The sequence below is a fragment of the Punica granatum genome, chromosome 7 (genome assembly GCF_007655135.1).
Source record: "Punica granatum isolate Tunisia-2019 chromosome 7, ASM765513v2, whole genome shotgun sequence".
NCBI lineage: Eukaryota > Viridiplantae > Streptophyta > Magnoliopsida > Myrtales > Lythraceae > Punica > Punica granatum.
Window position 1 is genome coordinate 28,047,378 of NC_045133.1, and position 22,447 is coordinate 28,069,824.

Here is a 22,447-nt window from a genome sequence, read left to right on the forward strand (position 1 = left end):
CATCCCCATATAATAATTATGTATAATAATGCATAATATAATACTAAGCCTTAACACCGGACCACGTACCAGCTGATTGATCATTCGGATACAAACAAAAACCTAATAAAATAAAACATATCATACATGCATGAGGATCGCTACAGGCTGAGGACATCGAAGTATACACATGCATATATACTCATCTCCAACCACAAGCGCAACCGGGGGAGAGAGAGAGCTCCAAATTCTTAATAACAAAAGTGATCATGCATCGCTTAATAAAGGCTACAACGAAGGCCTAAATTTAAGTTTATATATGTGTGTGTATATATATATATCAAACAATATGAAAAGACTGGGACTTCAGTCCACCTCTAAATATTAATTATATCAAGGACGAGGAGTCTCCCATACGTTAATTACATCCGGGTCATTATGCAAGGCAAAAAGTCTATCTCCACCGATAGAAATATCGCATATTGAGCCGCCAATGGACCGAACCTTCGACGTGATGACCCAGTCGGAACCAGACAATACAAAAATGTTGCTCCTCGTGCATGCATATAGTTGCCCCCGATAACAATGGATCGATTGAAGTCGGGAGTTCGTGCCGCTCAGAGCAACGTTACACGCATCCTTGCTAACAGACCATGAGTTCAGATGCTGATTACGGGAATCAAAAATGACCACATTCATGCACTGATCCATCAAGCAAATGTTGTTCCCAGACTCGTCCACAGCCCCCTCTACGAACCTCACGGGCTTGTGTAGAAATTTTCTAAATCTAAATCTACAAGAATTCTCCCTAGGGTCTATAGTTAAAAGCACTAGATCCCCACTGGCTCTATGGATGATTGCTAATAAACAGTTCATCCAACTTACCCAATGCAACGTTCTTATGCTTCCGTACCCATCGGCATCGGTCCAATGAATGGAACTCGTCAACTTGCCCCTTGTTGGGTCCCAAATTTCTACTCCGACACTCTCTCCAGTGTCTTCGAATGAAGCACCTGAGAAAACCTCGTTACGATGATCTGAATGCATACAGAGAGTCTTGAAAATGAGAGGCCTAGAAGACTTGACGATTCCGCTTGAAATGCAGTGGCTTAATTCCCCAGTTACCAAGTTCAGCAGTGCAACGTCCCTCCTCGATGTTGTAATCATGACATTCCGTGAATCACACCAAAGAATATCATAAATGCGGTTGTCCTTGTTGAGACATATCGGAGGATATCCCACCACATTCCAGCTGTCGAATGTACGCACAACGTTGCCATGGGCAACACACAAGCCCCCGTTTGGACTAGCACGAATAATATTCCCCTTTTCCCAGGCATGGCTCACCGATACGAAATGCGAGAGCCGCAGAAGATTCCCGTTCAAATTCCCTCTTACTGCTGCTTGGAGGTGGCCTTCGAGGCCATAATATAGAGCTTCTTTGTAGAAAAAATCCTTTGTTACGCTGCCGGGGATGCAAAGTTCTCCGGTGCGGAGGAGATTTAGGAGGGCACCGAAGCACTTGGGATCACGATCGATGAATATCTCATCAGTGTCGGAGTTCCACCTATCATTGAGCAAGGCGGAAAAGAACGAGCTGGACGCTGCATTGGCCAGTGTGGTCTTGGTCGTCTCGAATATCTTGCCACCTACATTGAATTTTAACCGATCCGGTACGCTGCAATACCAGATCATGGAAGAGATCCTAAGAGTATTGTGTATATACACGCACACATATACAAGTAGAAACCGACTCGATATACAAATCACATTGTCAGACATGACAATCTCAAAATGTTCAAATCTAAATCATACCGAAGGTATTATCCAAATCACGACAACTAACAATTTAATTTTATCAGAAAAAGATTTATTCTTGAAATTAATCAATCAGGTATTTCTACATATTCCGGTTATTCACGCATATATATTGAAGTTTCTGAGTTATAAATTACAATTAAGCTTCTTATATAAGCGAGAAAAGTTCAACTATGTGCGAGATAGTTGGAGAACATGAAAGTAAAAACAAATTAACACAGAGTGATATGCCTATTAGTGCACTTATTTATCGTTTCAGAAAAAAGTATTATTAAAGTCAGTCAATACCACGGTCTCATTAAAAGAACGATAAAAATAATCTGCTTTTTCTTTTTTTTTGTGGCCATAAATAACCTTAATTGAAACCTACCGGCTTGAAGAATTCCGATCTGCAACGCTCCGTCTTTGACGTTTCCGAGAGCTTCCTGCGATTTCCTGTGACATGGCGGCAAAGTTGGTACTTTTTACCGGATCAATCCAGCACCTAGGAACAAAGAGGCAAGACCCAATTATTAAGAGGAAAAGAAAAAACCGTCCTTTTTACACACCATATGACCATAATCGAATCCTACCAGTTTGAGGAACTCCGTTCCGCAGCCCTCTGTCTCCAGCTCCACCTTAATAATGGGAATGCTACTGGTTGGATCATCCAAACAAGGAACGGCTGCAATCGAGCTCCCCTGTCAAGGATCTGCAAAGTTGGGTCTTTTTATGGGATCAATCGAGCTTGGTAATTCGTCCAACACCTAGAAACAAAGAGGCAAGACCAAATTAACGAGAGGGCAAATTAACGATAGGAGAATAAAAAAAACCATTCTTTAACCCACAAAATGAATATAATTGAATCCTACCGGTTTGAAATAGTCCTCAAACACTCCAGGAAATATCACATACTCGCAAAAGTAATTCAGAAATAGAAATAGCGTCTAACGCTGCAGTAATCTGTCTTTAACCGTCCATGGAATCATCGTCTCCCTCTTCCTCCCTTCATTCATCCATTCCGGCAACTCAAGCTTTCCCCAGTACACAACCTACAACATCACCTCGCCCTCCCTTTTCCCTATTAAAAATCCTTCCCGCTCTCTCTCTCTCTCTCTCTCTCTCTCTCTCTCTCTCTCTCTCTCTCTATATATATATATATATAAAATATTTTAATTTTATTTATAGAGCCCCGGATGAACATGGGATCTGTCTTTTTTTTTATAATTAAAACATGGGATCTGTCTGTCGGTGTATTTGCATTAATGGCAGGCTCATTATTGTTTTTGACGATTGAAAGATGCAACTTTCCTTACCTAGGCCATGAAATGGAGGAAATCTGATGCAAATTTATGCATTTTAGGCAAGCAATTTATAAATTAAACTTACTATTATTATTATTATTATTATTATTAGCCATAAAGAATGGTAAAATTAAATTCTATGGCACTTATGGAATCTCTTCTACGTCCAACCAAAAATTAAGAATAATAGAATGTACTTTAAAATTTTCTAAATTGATGAAGAAATAGGGTTTTTATTTTGTTTCCTTGGAATTTTTACCTTTTTATTCTTTATTGGAAAGATTCCTGAATTTTCTCTTGTGAAAATGTCAGTTACATGTTTCCTGTCCACCATCTCCATGCTCTCTCAAATCTTCTCACTTACTACTCCACAAACCCTCTTCCACTTTCATACTCCCCTCCCTTTTTAATAAATTTTTTTTTTCTTTCAAAAATTGCTATATTTTTTTACCTAGACGCATTGCTTGATACAGATTTAGGCTCTGGGTAGGCTCAATTGGGCTCAATGTATCATTCGAGTGAGGCCCAAATCATTATTAACAATGGTATATTTGGTAAAAAGGAAAACAATAGATGGGAAATAGAATCTACAGAGAAATGAATTGATAAAAAATAGATCCATCAAGGAATCGAGAGGTTTCCGTAATTTGACAGTGCAGAATAGGCATTCGAAATAAATGAGAAATCAAACCTACTAAAGACTAGAAAGACCAAAATGGCAAACTGATATTATAGGGCAAACTTGGTATTTCGCTGTTATTATAGCAAAATGGCCCCGGAAAGAATTGATCCTCAAAGTCCATTATTTATTGCCTCACTGATCCGGAATCAGGCCCGATTCGGAAAGCTCATGAAGGATCCGAATATGCATCCCAACTAGGAAATATTTGCGCCGGAACCAGAAAGGTCATTCTGCGCCACCAAACGATCTTCACCCTTGAGAAGAACATGTCACTAATAGATCAGAGAAGAACTCTCCAAAAAAAAAAAAAACCCAAAAAAGTCCTGAACCACTCATACTCACAGAAGCTAAGTCAAAAGCTCAAATCCAAAAACAAGAAATATCCCATACTCACAAAAGTTACGTCAAAAGCGCAAATCCAAAAACAAGAAATATCCCATACTCACAAAAGTAAGTCAAAAGCTCAAATCCAAAAGCAAATAAAAGCATAGAGAACGAGAGAGAGTAGACAGTCCTAAGCAGCTCCCCCATTAAGCAATTCAAAGTCCCTAAGCAGCTGGCTCAATTGTTCAACAAGCTGTCCAAAACGATGCATCAAAGCGGTGGCATTTGGAGCCGAACTACCACCTACCTCCTGCATACCTCCAAACTGAGGCACCCATCCCCCAACATGCCCAGACAGTGAACTAAACTAGGGTTGGGACAGAGCTGGGAACTGGGCAGACTGCAGAGGGGTTGTGTCTAGACCTGACTGAGGTTGGCGTTGGGGCAGAGATGGAGGCTCGGCAGAGTGCAGAGGGGTGGAGTCTGAACCTGACTGGTGTTGGGGTTGGGGCAGAGCTAGGATCTGAGCAGGGCGCAAAGGGGTGTAGTCTGTACCTGACTGGGGTTGGGTTTGGGTTAGGGTTTGGGGGAGAACTGATGGTTCGGCAGAGTGCAGATGGGGTGACCCAGGTTCTTCATTCCAAAACAACTGGGCCGAGGGACTTGCAACAAGGCCTTCCAGCTCCATAGAGGCCAAGAGGTCGTCCTCTTGCTCAGGAGGGATCGAAGCACCAGCAGGAACACCGGCAACTACAGGATCAACACCAACAGCGAATTTATCAAACATAGCAGGCTGCCGCATATAACCAAAATACCTCCAACATGCCTTGGCTATCGGTAGAAGCAGCTCCTTAGCCTGACTGGATGGATTGTAGGACACGCCAGGGGGCAATCTTAAGGAATCAACGCAGCCAAGATGGGCCGGGACACAATCCTTGCTCTTATTTGTGATCCATCTCATGCATAATTTGCATCGGTATTTAGTAACCACCCTCGTCCTCTCGATAAAGTCATCAAATCGAGGATCCCACTGAACAAAAACAAATAAAAATTAAATAAATAACCTGTCTGAATCACTATATCGGGCTCGAGGAAAAATTCCGAAACCGCAAGAGACAACACCATTCCATTCTATTTTCCACTTGAAAAAATCTAAATAATCGTGAAACAACCCACAATGCCTCACACCAATGGAAACGAGACAACAACACAGCTCGAAAACATAAAATTAATCAAAACCCCTTATCATCAGAGATAGTCCGCTACAAATGTACCATCGGTCTAATAATGGAGGAAAATATATCAAAAAACCTAAAAATCAAATACAAATTAAATGAAGCATCAAGCTGCTCTGAAACACTAACTGTTCCAATAGACGAAAATAATCCTAAAACTCATGTAGCCAACAAACATCTTACCTGAAACGCCATAGTTCGTTGTCTACACAGAGATAGTGCACTAGAAATGTGCATCATTCCCGTGATGGAAGAAAATATAATATAAACCTAAAAAGCATATATAAACTAAAAGAAACAAGACGGCCAAACTACTCCCGAAACACTAAATGAAGTACAAGATAATCCAATAGGAATGTGCATTGTTTTCATAATGGAAGAAAATAAATATAAATAATGGAGCCAACATACATTTTAACATATCGGCAAAGTTCTGTTTGGTTTCAGAGTTGTATTTTAGAATCACAATTCTAACTTAATTCTACCCACTACAAAACAAAATAACTCATACAAAGTCAAAGAGTGGGTCCCATTTATATTACTTTTTCCCACAACAAAACAACATAACTCTTACAAAGTCAAAGGGTGGGCCCCATTTATACCACTCAAAATCAAAATCAAAATCACAATTCTAAAATCCTACTATGAAACCAAACACCACCATAACCTGTTTGCCATTACCCGGTCGTCCATTCCTCTCTTGTTCGTTGACTCTTCCACTGACTCACTCCTCTACTCCTGTGGCAATCCTAGAGGGCAATGAAACAAACTTGTGCCAACACTGTGGGCATTTTCTGTTTTCATTGCCCTAGTTGCCATTGGAGCAGGGAGTGAGGCAGCAGAAGAGAATGTACTTCCCCTAACGAACGTTATTAGGTTGGCTCAATTCCTTTTACATGACATGTAAACGGTGGACTACTAGTAATGTAACTACCGATGAAAAAGATATGGATTTGTGACATTTCGACGGAAGGGCCATGACTACAAGAAATGATCTCTCTTGAATGAGTGAAAAGGAAAGGAAATTGATGTACTCATACACGATTATCCATGCACATATATAGTGAAATTTTTAAAACTACAGAAAATATGCATAGAAAATGGCTAAAAGACCATGGAAGTTCTAAAAGTTTGCAAAAAGTTAAACATAAGTCCTAACAGTATCAAATCTGCTCAAGTAGTACAAAACGTTTGCTATAAATGACATTTTTATTCCATTCCGTAACCGTCTACACTTTCGTGACGTGACATACATGACATGTAACCACAGGGCCCACCAGAGATTACTTTGGGCTTTGAGGAAAAAAGCCCATTTAGAAAGACCTAAATAAAAATAACCCAACATAATCTGCTCATTAACATAACTAAAGCTATCAAGAACAGTTCGACAAACCGTCGAGAATTCGGGTAATCAGAATGCTTGACGCCTTTTACATGCACATCAGCAAACATAGATGCACGTCAACAAGTTGAGTTTTTAGATATTATCGGTCCCTTTTTCTTTTTAAATCAGCTCCAATCTACTGAGTATACATGGATAAATTTTGTTTAGCATCTGTCGAACATACAATTCCCACTATGGAAGCAATGTACGTACCTACTCATTCCCAAGCAAAAGCACACCAGAAAGAAGCTTGAAATTCCAAACAAGTAATCACTAAATCAACATATATATAATACAAAAGCCCCCGAACATAATTGTAGCCTTGTCGATTAAGGAAAGTCGACGCATATTGTTTTGGGCTGGAAAAGGCCAGAAAAATGCCTTGGTCGGCTAAGAAATTCAATTAGACGGCAAGGCGTTTCCCATACTTTAACTACTTGTGGATCAATATTTAACGAAAAAAGCGACCTCCACCGATCGAAATATCGCGTATCGAACCTTCGCCATCATTTGCATGAACCTTCATGAGGACCCAGTCATCACAAGAGAAGACGGATACATTACTTCTCGTACGTGCAAACAGTTGCCCCGTGTGACAATGGATAGATTGAGGTGAATCATTAATTTTTGTAGGGACGGCCGAATTCTCCGACAATGTTTGAACCCCTTCCAGAAGAGTCTGATGCGGCTGCCTGTGATCAAGGAAGCCCCCATTCATGCACCCATCTATCAAACAAATCTTGTTTCTGGTCTCTTCTGCCGCCTCTTGCACGATGTAAAGTTTCCGATGTGAATAGTAGCTTTCTTCGCCTTATGGTCTACAAAGCCTAAGCTTAAATTCCCTTTGATATTGAGGACTCCTAACAAACAGTTGATCCAGCTTAACCATTGTTACTTTCTTATGATTCCAAGCTCCGGACCAAGACGCTGTTTCAGCTTGCCGGTTGCTGGATCCAATTCCAGTTTTTTTTTTTCAATGCACAACTCGAGAACACCTCGTTTATTCGAGTTCATACGTAGAGCCTTGAAATAGCCTAGCCAAGCAGACGGGTTTTTCTGTGAAAGCCAGTGGCATATAAGTTCACCCCTTCCCAATGCTTTTCGATATTGATATGACGATATTCTGTGAATCATGCCAAAGAACATCATAAACGCAGCTTTTGTTGAAACATATTGGAGGCTGCTCCTCCATATTCTGGTCGTTGTATGTATGAACCGTGTCACAATGGGCGACGCAGAAGCCTCCGATCGGGCTAGCACAAATTAGTATTCCCCCTTTTGGAGCAGGGCTCGTCATCTCATGCGAAGGCTGCAGCAAATCACCCTTCAAATCCCCTCTTACTGCCGCTTGAAGGTGGCCCTCGTGGCCGTACAATCGAGCTTCTTTGTAAGCAAGTCCTTTGATATGCTTTTGGGCATGTGAAGATCTCCGATGCGAAGTAGATACAGGAGGACACCAAAGTACTCGGGATCCTGGTCGATGAATATCTCATCAGTGCCGGTGTTGTGCTGCTGGAAGTTCCACCTATCGGCTAGCAAAGTGGAAAAATACGGGCTGGACTCGGTACTGGTCAGCGTGGTCATGGTTGTCTTGAATGTCCTGCCACCTCCATTGAATTTTATTAGATCACGCGCTAGCCATGAAGATGTTTCGGAGAGAAGAACGATCGAGTGCTTGCTGAAATATAGTGTAAGAGATGGATAAAATCTCTAGTACATTTCGATAAATGATCTCGTAATATTTCAAGTCAGAATAAAATCAAAGATAATACTTTAAATCACAACTACCTATTTTATTATATAAAACAAAACACATTTTCTAAAATCAGCCATATATTAATATTTATTTCTTAAATGCAATAAAAAGAAAAGAATCTCTAATTACACCCCCATGCAGCATCTCAGTCTCGTTACATTTTGGTGCAATATATTAGAGACTATAGGCAAGTTAGGAAACCGACTGCATACAAATCCCGTTTGGATTCCAAGAAATTTGATTTTAACTTTAACTTTAACTTTAACTCAACACACTACGCAATAAAAATACACATTTCCCAAGTCAAATTTATAATTACATCTCATTTGTCCTTTTCCACAATCAAAATCAAAATCAAAATTAAAGTAACTTTAACTCTAAATCCAAACGGCCCAGAATCTCTGGTACATTGAGATTATAGGCAAGTTAGGAAACCGACTGCATGCAAATCCCATTGTTAGAGGCATGTTTGTTTTCCTAGTTAAAATCATAAAAATTTTAACTTTAACTTTAACTCAACATACTACACAATAAAAACACACATTTCTCAAGTCTAAAATTTTAATTTTAACTTTAACTCAACACACTACACAACAAAAACACACGTTTCCCAAGTCAAATTTATAATCTCATCTCATTTGTCATTTTCCACCATCAAAATCAAAGTTACTTTAACTTTGAAACCAAATGCACTGGTATGGTGTGTTTGGATTTAGAGTTTGGTTTCAGAGTTAAATAGAATTGAATTTTGATTTTAATTGAGTTATAATGATTGTGTTATTGAATTATAAAAAAAACGTGTGAAAAAGTAATGATTGTATTGTTCTATTGTGAAAAAAGTAATAAATAGTTGAGAGAATTTAATATTAAAAATTGAATTGAATAGTTAAAAAATTGAAATAATAATAATAATAATAATAATAATTGTGTTGTGAATTTTTATTGTGTAGTGAGTAAAATTAAAGTTAGAATTAAAATTTTAAAAATATGATTGCAAAAACCAAACGGAGCAACAAAATCTCCGGTACATTGAGATTAAAACCATATATCCCATCAAAATCGAACAAATTAAACTTCCATTTTGACGAGAATAAAGTCTGATTTCGACTTGCTTCCATCAGGATCTCAATTTGATTCAGAAATTAAAGTGAATCAAGAATGCCGTTTTTTGCTGATATCCGCCTCGAGGCGTACCCCGGCAGACCATTTTCCTGATCAGATCCGTAGCCGGAGCCAAGACCTACGAGAAGAGATTCATGGGGGACTTGAAGCTTCAAAATCACCAAGTGATTCGACTTCAAGCTTCGACCAAAGCTTTGAAATCACGAATTTCACCGCAATTGCTCTCTGAGTTCTCCAGCGTAGTGAACGACAATGACAGAGGAAGATGAAAACGTGGGTTTGAGTGACATCATAGTGAAAGAAGACTATGAAAATTTATAAGCATAACAGCTGAGCTTCCTTTCCCATGCTAATCTCCAATTTTATTATACACATTACCTCTAAGTTCAACAAAATGCGCCGCGAGCCTTGAAAGCTTATTTAATCTTGTTTAGGTTTTTAGACAGCTTTTTAAATTTTCTGCTCGAGTTAAGCTATTGAAAGCTTAGCCGTTGCCGTTGCGAGTTAGCCAAGTAGCTGTGATTAATATATCACATGGTCAGAATTAGAAACAAATCGAGAATTTTTTTTTTTTAGGAGAAACAGATTAATAAAGGAAAAATTCTAAAAACTAATAAAACGGGATGAGGACTATGAATATTTGATCTTCAGCTGAACAAATGAAGAAACATTTTTTTATTATTTTTATTTTAAAGGAAGTATGCTCCTCACACGTTTCTATTCAACCCACGTAAGGACAAACTTGACCGTTGCATTGCATATTCGAGTTTGAGTTTGAGTTTGAGGAAAGGTTCAAGCCTCCATATATTAGCATCCCAAACTGACCTCCTCCAGTATGAATTCTCCAACCCGTGATTTCCCCAGTAACATTAACGATCGAGCTGTGGCCCCGTGCGTAGCTTAGAATCAGGACTTCCACCCTTTCCCCTACAGCTTCCTCGGTTTCTTTACTTTCTTATCAATTGACGAAATCAAAGGATAACATTTCTCGTCTTCTTCGCCCGTAAAAAATGGCCTTTCATCTATAGCATTGTATCCTCATCTAGTCTGGTTTGAAAGCAACCATGAATCAACTTGTTTCTCAAACTCCCCGTAGTATATGATGGCACTTGCAAACCTTGTGCTCACGAAACATTAATTCTTGATGTGATAAGGAACTTCGACATGGACATCAATAGGTCTTCTCTCCCCGTGAAACCGACGGACATTAGGCTTCTTTCATGTTCGCGCCCTATTAACATCGATCACATCATGACACCACCCAGCAACAAGTCTACTAATTTAACACCCCTCCCTTTATTTCCAATATATACACGGAACCGCCATGCATTTGAATCCACATTCAAAATAGGACCATCTGATAAGAGAGTCTTCCTAAAACTCCTCTCAAGACAACCCAAAAATAAAAGGAAGATAGAGAGAGAGAGAGAACATCGTCATGCTATAAAATATACCATAGAACAGCATTTGGCCTTCTCTTTTCCATACATTGTTAGGTATTATTATGCATATTATATGAGCAACTCCTGTACAAGTTAATTCATCATCTGAATTGAGCAAACAATATCCTTTAAGCAAGATACTGAAGCAAAAAGCATAAGAACGCAGTTTTGCAAAGAGAATTCCTTCACCGAGGTCATGACTCATGAGCACATCAGAACCTTCAAAAATCAAGAGGAGAAGACTTCGCTTGAGTAAAGAAGGAAAGCCAAACGTATCGAGAGAAGAAAAAAAAAAAAAGCAAATGCAGTTAACACAATCAACAGCAAAACCATTTTCCGATCTTCCCATGCATGCAAATCCATCCGAAGTATGAAACTTTGGTAGAAATATAACCGACGAAACAAATGCATCCAGTCAAACTCTACCATTTGACTACAACCAGAGCCTCAATGAGCATCAACAGGCAAAAGTTTAAACATCTGCAGGACAAATGAAGCAAGGAGGAGCAGCATCTTCTACAGGGGGAGTTCACTCCCAAAAAGTAGTTGATTTGCAAGCCAACTGAACAATCAATTCCAGCGACACCCACAAAAAGTTCGGCCCAAAAACCCATACTATCCACACTCTCCAATTTTCACACAGAGGTTCTTCCCTTTGGAATAACCGGACAAGGATGAAGCATGCGTACCTCGCTACCATTAACCGATTAAGGGCCTTATCAAGTCACAGAACCACCACCAAGAGCTGCAACAGGACCCTTAAAGTTCCCGAGTTTCTGCAAAAATTCCGAGTCAGGAAGAAAGCCCAGCATCACAATCCTAGTCCACGAAACGAGTTCATCGGAGATTGCGATTACTTAACCAACAACATGCTAAAAATCTGAAATTTACACGATCAATCCATCGAAATCAAAAGACAGAACCGATTCGACATGACAGATGAAACAACAACACCGCCAACACACACAGCCGGAGAAGGTGAGATCAGAAACCTCTCATGCTTTGCGTTTGTTTTCCTGGGCTGTGAACAATTTGGCAAATTGTAGAGGCCACGGACAGAGAGGGAGGGAGGGAGAGAGAGAGTTCAAAGGTGGAGGGAGGAAGAGAGCTAACAATGCAAAGAGAAGAAGAAAATAGAAAATAGAAATAGCTTCTAATGCTCTGCAGTAATCTCTTTTTAATTTTGGGCATCAAAGAGGAGGAGGGCGCCTTCTCTCTTTAACCGGCCATGGAATCATCGTCTCCCTCTTGCTCCCTTCATTCATCCATTCCGGCGACTTCAGCTTTCCCCAGTACACAACCTACAACATCACCTTGCCTTCCCTTTACCCCCTTCCAAAAATCTTTCCTTCTCTCTCTCTCTCTCTCTCTCTCTCTACATATATATATATATATATAACATTTTAATTTTATTTATAGAGCCCCGGATGAACAAGGGATCTGTCTGTGCTCATTATTGTTTTTCAAGATTGAAAGATGCAACTTTCCTTACCTAGGCCATGAAATGCAGGAAATCCGATGCAAATTTATGCATTTTAGGCAAGCAATTTATAAATTAAACTTATTATTATTATTATTGTTATTAGCCATAAAGAATGGTAAAATTAAATTCTATGGCACTTATCGAATCCCTTCTACGTCCAACCAAAAATTAAGAATAATAGAAATCACTTTAAAATTTTCTAAATTGATGAAGAAATAGGGTTTTTATTTTGTTTCCTTGGATTTTTCACTTTTTTATTCTTTATTGGAAAAAATTCCTGAAATTTCTGTTGTGAAGATGTCAGTTAAATATTTCCTGTCCACCGTCTCCACGCTCTCTCAAATCTTCCCACTAACAACTCCACAAACCCTCTTCCACTTTCATGCTCCCCTCCCTTTTTCATAAATTATTTAATTTTTTTCTTTAAAAAATTGCTATACTTTTTACCTAGAAACAGAGCTTGATATCGATTTAGGCTCAATTGGGCTTTAATGTATCACTCAACTGAGGCCTTTTGCTAGTGCTTAGGGAGGCACTAAATTCTTCATTTTAACGAGACTTAATAAACAATGGTACGTTTGGTAAAAAGGAAAACAATAGATGGAAAATAAATCGATAAAGAATAAATCCATCAAGGAATTGAGAGGTTTCCGTAGTTCGGCAGTGCACAATAGGCATTCGAATTAAATGAGAAATCAAGCCTACTAAATAAAATAACATCAACCAATATACATCATTTTGCTTATTTTAGCATATATATCATATTTGACAAATTATATATATTTATTTTAATTTTTTGAATCAAGATTTCAGCAAATGGCAGGAGTTCCTGCCATCATGCTCCCACAAATAAAATAACATTAACTAGTTTTATATGAGAAATTGTTTTGAAAAAAATGAAAAGGATAGGCCGGATTCCGGGTCTGTTTCTCCTAGGAACCGCCCGTCCCATTCTTCTTAAACACCATCAAGGATTCCAGTGGCTGGGGACTGGACAACATTTCTAAGGGATCAGAGTAGCGGCTCCACGGCGAGCCCTGTCAAATGGATCTCGAGCTCTCATCCTCCTCCCGTACATGTCATCGAGTTTACCATAACTGACCAGCTAAAAAGAATCTGAAAAATAAGTGTTAACGGTTTTTGCTTCTCCGACGCCATACCTGTCAGCTGACGTGTCACTGATGTCAAGAGACAATAGACCGCAAGGGGCCAGGCCGACAGAGAAGGAAGAGGGAGCAGTGCAGAGGAACGAGTGGGAGGCCAAAAGAAAACTTTTACTGATATTAGCGGCAAACTTAGTATTTCAATGTCATTAGTGTGATAGCCCCGAAAGATGAGAGCTTGAAAGTCCAATATTTAATGCCTCGCTGATCTGGAATCAAGCCGGATTTAGAAAGCTACATATCAGAATAAGCATCCAAAATAGGAAATATTTGCGCCGGAACCAGAAAGGCCATTCGGCAACGCCACCAAACGAGCCATCAGATCTTCACCCGTGTGAAGAACATGCCAGTAACAGATCAGAGAACTCCCAAAAAAAAATTTACAAAATACTGGCAAGAAACTAAAAAAGCCCTGAACCACTCCAAGAAACATCGCATACTCACGAAAGTGAGTCAAAAGATCAAATCCAAAAACAAAGAGCAACCCATACTTGCGAAACTTTTAAGTCAACTCAAATCCAAAAACAACAAATGTCGCTTAACTCACAAAAGTAAGTCAAAAAGCTCAAAGCCAAAAGAAAATAAAGCATAGAGAATGAGAGAGTAAACAGTCCTAAGCAGCTCCCCCATAATGCAATTCAAAGTCATTAAGCAGCTGGCCCATCTGTTCAAAAAGCCGTCGAAAATGATTTATAAGAACGATGACATTTGGACCAGAACTACCACCTACCTCCTGTGCAGCTCCAAGCTGAGAAACCAATCCCCCGGCATGCCCTGGTCCAGAACTACCACCTACCTCCTGTGCAGCTCCAAGCTGAGAAACCAATCCCCCGGCATGCCCTGGTCCAGAACTACCACCTACCTCCTGTGCAACTCCAAGCTGAGAAACCCATCCCCCAGCATGCCCTTGGTGCAGAACTACCACCTCCCTGAAGAGTACCTCCAACCTGAGAGTCCCAGCTCCCAACATGCCCAGACAGTGGACTAAACTGGGGTTGGGGTTGGGGTTGGGGTTGGGACAGTGCTGGGAAAAGGGCAGTGTGATGACTGGAGGGTAGAACTGGTGGCTGGGCAAAGTGCCAATGGGGTGACACATGTTCTTCATTCCAGGGAGTTCCAACAAGGTGTTCCAGCTCCAATGAGGCCAAGAGGTCGTCCAGCACCATAGAGGCATTGAGGTCTTCCTCTTGCTCAGGAGGGATCGAAGCACCAGCAGAAGGAACACCGGCAGCAGAAGGAACATCAGCAGCAGCGAATTCATCAAACATACTAGGATGCAGCGGATAACTAAAATACGCCCAACAAGCCTGTGCTATCGGTAGAGGAAGCTGCTTTGCCTCGCTGCATGGCTTATAGGACACGCGAGGGGGCAAGGGTAAGCCAACAACGCGGCCAAGATGGGCCGGGATACAATCCTTGCTCTTATTTGTGATCCAACCTTTGCATAATGTGCATTGGTAAGAAGTAACAACCCTCGTCTTCTCAATAAAGTCATCAAATCGAGGATCCCACTTGACAAAAGCAAATAAAAATTAAATAAATAACCAATCTAAGTCAATATACCAGGCTCAAGGAATAACAAAAAACCGAAAGAGACAATACCACTCCAACAAGGCCTTCCACCTCCATAGCGTCCCCTTGCCCAGGAGGGACCGAAGAACCAGCAGGTACACCGGCAGCAATAGGAACAACACCAACAGCGAATCGATCAAACATAGAAGGGGGCAGCGGATAACCAAAATACATCCAACACGCCTTTGCTATCGGTAGGGGCAGCAGATTAGCCTTACTGCATGGTCTGGGGGACATGCGAGGGGGTAAGGGTATGCCTCCAACGCGGCCAAGATGAGCCGGCATACAATCTTTGCTCTTATTTGTGACCCAACCCATGCATAATTTGCATTGGTATGAAGTAACCACCCTCGTCCTCTCGATGAAGCCATCAAATCGAGTATCCCACTGAGCAAAACAAGGAAAAATTAAATAAATAACCAGTCTAAATCAATATACCAGCCTCAAGGAAAAACACCGAAACCGAAACAGAAGAGTACAACTCCATTCTATTTTCCAATTGAAAAAACCTAAACAACCATTAAACAACCCACATTGCCTCACCCCAATGGAAACAAGACAACAGAGCTCGAAAACATAAAATTAAACAAAACCCCTCATCATCAGAGATGGTCAGCCTGAAATGTACCATCGGTCTAATAATGAAGAACATATACCATAAAAACTACCAATTAAATACAAATCATATGAAAGCAAGCTGCTCTGAAACACTAAATGTTCCAATGGACGAAATAATCCTAAAACTCATGGAACCAACAGACATCTTACCCGGTACGACATAGTTCGTTGTCTACTGTTCGCTCACTGTAACCCTAGAGGTTTGGAAAAACAGTGCTTATAACAATATATAGGCAACAGGTTAGGGCAACCCATTCTGAGGAAGTCCGCGGAAAAGCAATCCAATTAAAGCCCAAACTCAAGGTAAAGTCAATACATCGCACGATTTATGACTGGGGTTCCAGGGAAGAGGGGGCGAAGCATTGTGCCGACATACTTACATACAAGGATTGCTATCGTTCGGTGAACCATCATCTGTGGGCTCCGTATGCTGCAGTGGACCACATTGGGGGCCAAAACAGCAATGGCAGCCCAATAAGAGCCCAGATCTGCGGCCCATGAGAGACCAGATTCAAAGCTCATGCGAACGTAGCTATACAGCCCTCTGTCCCGATCTGCAAAATATGAAGCTTAAACATGAACAACCAAGAGCTTGGCTGCGACGACAAAATCAATTAAATTTGATGAGGAATATATTACCAACAAGAGTTCTGATCTGCAAGACACTGTCTTCATCTGTACCTTGCTAATGGGAATCCAACGGGATAGGATCATCAAACGAGCACAGCACCAGATCTGCAGATTTGTTTTCTTATATATGATCAATCGAAAAATTGGGAATCCGAAAAACACCTAGAAACGGAAGGGAACGACACAGTTGATTTAAGTTTAATGAGAGAAGAACAAATTTACCCAAGAGATGAACATGATCGAATCCTACCGGCTTGCAGCCCTTGATACGCGAGTGGATCTTATTGATGGAGCTCCTTGAACGGAAGGGCCAAGGAGAAAAATGTCAGCTTGGGAAGGGAAGCTTTCGTTTCAGCGTGAAGGGGGGCGCCGGTGGCTCTGAGGAGAGCAGTGATAGGAAAAATCTTAAATTCGCTCTCGCGGCGGCCCTAGAGGCGGATAAAAGCCACCGCCTTATGGATTTTGGGATGGGATGGGTACGGGAAGGGACAGGAGGGGGGCCGGGGGGGGGGGGGGGGGGGGGGGGGGGGGGGAGGGGATGCGAAGGAGAGGCAGGGTCGGGCAAATCAGGGTTTCCACGAGTCGCTCTCTGTTTCCTCTCTCTCGCGCCTCGTCTTATAGAGATGTCAGCCGCTCCTCTCTCTCTCTCTCTCTCTTTCTGTCCCGATTCAGCAATAAAATCCAGCACTAAATTACCGCACTAAAAATGGTTAAATAAAATATTATAATATTTTACTTGTGAGGGAGAGAGAGAGGACCGAGAGAATGGGCTAGTCCCATTTACAGCTGTAATTTGGCTGGCGTGCTAGCGATAACAAAAGATCGGACCGCATTTATTTGTCCCATAAAATATAACCGAAAATTAGGATTTTTTTGGATGAAAAGATCAATCGATTTTTTATAAGATTGCTTATTATAAAAAAAAAATCTTTACAAAATCGAACAAATCTTATAAAAGAAATCTAGGGAAAATGATCGGATAAAGTCCTTCAATCAAAATAAGATTGAGCATGAGGGATTCAAATGAATGTAAAAAAAAAATTCATAAAATGTTATGACCAAATATTACATTATGGCTGAAGAGATGGGCGCCTCTAATCAGACTGACATTAGTAATTGTGATTAATCGCACAAATTACTCGCACGTAAATTGATTCCTTTAATCACGATAGAAACTGATGACACTAATTAATTGTAAGTACGCTCATAATGATATATATATAATATGATGATGACTAGGTTATTGAACCCGGTGATCGTAACATGCCTTGGTGCAACAAAAATGAGAGATTGCTTTGTTTTATTTCGCAATCTTATTTTAAGATTTTAACTCTAACTTTAAATGTATATTTGATTTTAGAGTTGAATTCAGTTTTGATTTTAGTTGATTTGTAATGATTGTGATGTTGAATTATGAGAAAAAATATGAAAAAGTAACGATTATATTGTTGAATTGTGGAAAAAGTAATGAATAGTTGAGATGATTTATTATTAAAAATTAAATTGAATGGTTAAAAGAATTGAAGAAAAATGAAAACGTAATATTTTTGTTGTTGATTTTTATTTTGTAGAGAATAGAGTTAAAGTTAGAGTTAAAATTTTAAAATCACATCCCGAAATCAAACAGACCTTAACTATACTCACTACAAAAAAAAATAACGATACAATTAATCATTATTCTTTAATATTATTCTCAACTATTCATTACTTTTTCCACAATTCAACTATACAATCATTACTTTTTTTTAATTATTCAATACTTTTTCAATATTTTTTTCATAATTCAACAATATAATTATTACAAATTAATTAAAATTAAAATTAAACTCAAGTTAACTTTAAAACTAAACACACTATTAGAGTGCTGAAAAATTATCATATGAATGAAAAATGATGCAAAATGATGAGCTTTTGCTCTATACTTACAGGATAGTTGGTACATCAAACTTGACATTATATTATGAAAATTGAGGAGTGCTTTTAAAATATCTAAAAATATTTTAATTTTTCAAAGACAGTAATTATACATACGGAGAATATAGACAGATAATCGGGCATATGGACAGATAATTAAAAGACGTCGAATATAAACACAAATAAAGTCCAATAAAATTCATTGAATTGGAATTGAAATATCAATTAAATATGGAATTAAGGACTATTTAATAAATTAATTTGAGCAAGTAATGACGTTTAATCAATTGTTTCGTAACAACTAAAATTAAAGCTTTTGGACGTCGACATTTCTTATATTCTCACTTCATCTTTTGTGATAAGTTTCGAGGAGGGGAAAAAAAAAAGTGATTTACCAATTAAAGATCTTTTCTTCCTTTTCTTTTTCCTTTACTTTTAATTTTCACTCCTTTTTTTTGCTCCTCCCCCTGTAGATTTTTTGTTTCCTCTATTACTGGTTCGACGGTAGGCAAACCAGTCTCATTCTCAAATCTACAGCCCTGATAATGGGTAAAGGAATTAATCTTCTTAAACGAATATGTTTGCATTCGACAGCTTCTGATAATGACATGGCGAAATCTTCTCACGTTGTTTATTGAATTTAAGAGATGCTATATACATGTGTATATATATATATATATATATGTTCAAAGATAACTTTTCATAATTACCTTGGATTCTTGCTAATGAATTGTTTGAATCTATTGAAAGTTAAAATTTTATCGAAAAATCCCGAATTTTCCACGCATTTTCTGTTGTTTGGCTGGAAAGTGATTCCCGAGAAAATCTCGCTTAGGTCAGTTTTTGGGTGATTAACATTTTCCAAGAAAGCATTTTTTGTTCAAAATACTTGATATTCTCATATTACGATTGTTAATCCCACGTCTTATCTTGATAAAAATAAATCATATATAATATAGTCATTCATATTTCTCATAATTTAATATATTTACCAAATACAATTATCTTACTTTTTAACTTTTCACCTATGTAAAATAATTTTCTGGTTAAGCTTTTTTAATCGATAATCTAAAGAATTGACGAACTAAACGGCCCCTAAGATTCGTACATAAATGATAAGTAAATAATGTTAATAAACCTGAGCATGTTGGCATTTTTGTTCTCGAACATCATTTTTTACTTGCCTTCATTTCAATGTCGGTAAAATGACTCATGAGAGAGAAAGAGATGGGGCAAAGCGGGAGTGGGTAGCCCTAGTCATAGCTGTGAATGCACTGATGAATTTTTGGATTTCAATGTCAGTCAATTGACTCAGGCGAGAGAGAGAGAGAGGGGGGGGGGGGGGGGGGGGGGGGGGGGGGGGGGGGGGGGGTAAGTGGGAAAGGGCTGGCCCTACTGATAGCTATAAATGCGGTGATTAATTTTGAATTTCAGTGTCAGTCAAATGACTCGTGCGAGAGAAAGAGGAACGTGGGAATGAGCTAGTCCGATTTACAGCTGTAATTTGGCTGGCGAGCGAGTGACAAGAAAAGATCGGACAGCATTTACTTGCCCCATAATATATAAGTGAAAATCTGGATGGTAGAACTTTTGAGATGACAAGCCCAATCGATCGAATCTTATGATAAAAGAAATCTTACAAAAAATCTTTAGGAAACCGAAGAAATCTCATAAAAGAAATCTTGAGAATTGATCGGATAGAGTCTGATAAATCAAAATAGAATAGAGTAGGAGTGATTTAAATGCATTTAAAAAAAAGAAAAAAAAAAGGAGGACATTCATAAAATGTTATGACCCAATATTTTCTATTAAGGCAGAAGAGATGGTCCCTTTAACCACACTAACATTAGTAACTAGTGGCACAAATTGCTCGTACGTATATCGGTTCCTTTAATCACAATAATATTAGTAACTAATGACACTAATTACTTGGAAGTACGTTCGCCGTAGTATATATATGATGATAATTAGTTTATTGAACCCAGTGCTCGAGTGCATTTTATAAAGAGAATTTTATTATAGAAATATAAATAAGGAGGCATCATCCATATGAATTTATTGTTTAGATTGACATCCATAAATTTCTTTATATATTGATAAACTTTGATTATATTTCAAATCCACGTTAAATAATATATTAATTTAAGATTTCTTCAACTTTAGCTAGGGTTTAATCACCAATCATAATTGATAATCTTTTTGTTTATTTTATAATAAGATGAAAGATAATCTATTAGCAAACTGTTTCATAAAAACTAAAGTTAAAGAGCTTAGATATTGACATTTGTTGAATTCCCACTTCATTTTTCGTGATAAGTTCCGAGGAGGGGTAAAAAAAAGGAATGATTTACCATTCAAATTTTGTTTATCTTTTATTTTTATATTTTACTTTTTTTTGGCTCCTTTCCAGTAGATTTTTCATTTTCCTCTATTATTCGTTCAACGGCAGGGCAAAGAGGGATGAGTCTTATTCTCAAATCTATAGCCCCGATAATGGAGAAAGGAATTGATCTTCTTAAATTAAATTTTTGGCATTCGACCGCTTCAAATAGTGACATAGCCTTTTCTTCTCATGATGTTTATTGAATTTAGGAGATGCAATATATATATATATATATATATACATATATATGCAAAGATAACCTGTTACAAATGCATCGGACCCTTGCTAAAGTTGTACGTAGATGGCAAGTAAATAATGTTAATAAACTTAAGCTTGTTGGCACTTTTGCCATCGAAAATGATTTTTTAAGCATATTTATTCCGTCAATTATGATTCTAAGAGAATGTGATCCTTATTCCGTCAAATTGGAAGGCAAGTCACGTGATATGCACGGTCTATGATGCCAGGTGTTGTCCATATCGTTCAAAATTTTTTTTAATGTTGGGAATATTGTCCGCACATCATAATGGAGGAGTAAACGCAACCTACAGCATAATTTTTGCTCCCGTAATTTTGGGGTGTAAATGTGATTTTTCCATACTCCTTTAGACCTATTACTGATTATATTAAGGAGTGGTAAATTAAATAAAACATCTGACCAAGTGAAGCCCGGCGAGGATAAAGAGGATAAGATGCGATATAAATGCTGAACATGGAACCCTTTTCATCCACAGATCCAACGAGTTCGACAAATAGATACAATACGGAGCGTTTGGCTACGTACACCAGTCAAAAAGGAACTTAAAGCACCACTTTCCTCTATATTTTCTCCCTCTTTCGATTTATCCCAAAAAAGAAAAAAAAATCTCGCTCTTCCGTGTTCGAATTTCAATCGCTCTGGTTTCGATGACAAACGGTTAAATCCCTCTCTCTCTCTCTCTCGTGTCTTGTCTTATAGAGATGTCGGCCGCTCCTCTCTCTCTCTCTCTCTCTCTCTCTCTCTTTCTTCTCTCTCTTTCTGTCTTTATCCAGCAATAAAATCCTGCATTAGATTACCGCACTAAAAATGGTTAAATAAAAAATTATAATATTTTACTTGCTTTTATTTCAATGTCAGTCGAATGACTCCTGAGAGACGGACAGAGAGGACCGTGAGAATGGGCTAGTCCCATTTACAGCTGTAATTTGTGGAAGCGATCACAAAAGATCAGACCGCATTTATTTGTCCCATAAAATATAACCGAAAATTAGGTTTTTTTTTTGGGGTGACAAGATCAATCGATCTTTTATAAGATTGCTTATTATAAAAAAAAATCTTTACAAAATCGAAGAAATCTTATAAAAGAAATCTAGGGAAAATGATCGGATAAAATCCGATCAATCAAAATAAAATTGAGTAGGAGTGATTCAAATGCATGTTAAAAAAAATCATAAAATGTTATGACCAAATATTGCATTATGGCTGAAGCGATGGGTGCCTCTAATCAGACGGACATTAGTAATTAATGGCACAAATTACTTGAACGTAAATTGATTCCTTTAATCGCAATAGTAACTGATGACACTAATTACTTGTAAGTACGCTCATAATAGTATATATAATATGGTGGTGACTAGGTTATTGAACCCAGTGCTCGTAACATGCTTTGGTGCAACAAA

The 22,447-nt window shown here is 38.6% G+C and overlaps 2 protein-coding genes across 10 annotated transcripts; both read right to left on the reverse strand.

Annotated features, from left to right (window-relative positions):
• Window positions 1-202: 202 nt before the first annotated feature.
• Window positions 203-2,891, reverse strand: LOC116213286 (BTB/POZ domain-containing protein At4g30940-like). Its single transcript, XM_031548164.1, has 4 exons — window positions 2,649-2,891; window positions 2,370-2,543; window positions 2,168-2,281; window positions 203-1,657 (listed from the first exon to the last, which is right to left on the reverse strand). The coding sequence occupies exons 2-4, from the start codon at window positions 2,444-2,446 to the stop codon at window positions 373-375; spliced, it is 1,476 nt and encodes a 491-aa protein (XP_031404024.1). The 5' UTR covers window positions 2,447-2,543; window positions 2,649-2,891; the 3' UTR covers window positions 203-372.
• An 11,029-nt stretch (window positions 2,892-13,920) lies between these two features.
• LOC116213433 lies at window positions 13,921-17,015 on the reverse strand. Of its 9 annotated transcripts, none has more exons than XR_004158088.1 (6): window positions 16,714-17,015; window positions 16,501-16,596; window positions 16,246-16,415; window positions 15,274-15,630; window positions 14,468-15,182; window positions 13,921-14,401 (listed from the first exon to the last, which is right to left on the reverse strand). XR_004158088.1 is itself a non-coding variant. In XM_031548366.1 (5 exons), the coding sequence occupies exons 3-5, from the start codon at window positions 16,381-16,383 to the stop codon at window positions 14,523-14,525; spliced, it is 1,155 nt and encodes a 384-aa protein (XP_031404226.1). In that variant the 5' UTR covers window positions 16,384-16,415; window positions 16,543-16,596; window positions 16,742-17,015; the 3' UTR covers window positions 13,921-14,522. The 9 variants fall into 9 exon arrangements, 7 of the variants coding, with proteins under 7 accessions (XP_031404226.1, XP_031404224.1, XP_031404225.1 ...); XR_004158089.1 differs by having other exon boundaries at window positions 13,921-14,397; window positions 14,464-15,182; XM_031548366.1 differs by having other exon boundaries at window positions 13,921-15,182; window positions 16,543-16,596; window positions 16,742-17,015.
• Window positions 17,016-22,447: the final 5,432 nt, after the last annotated feature.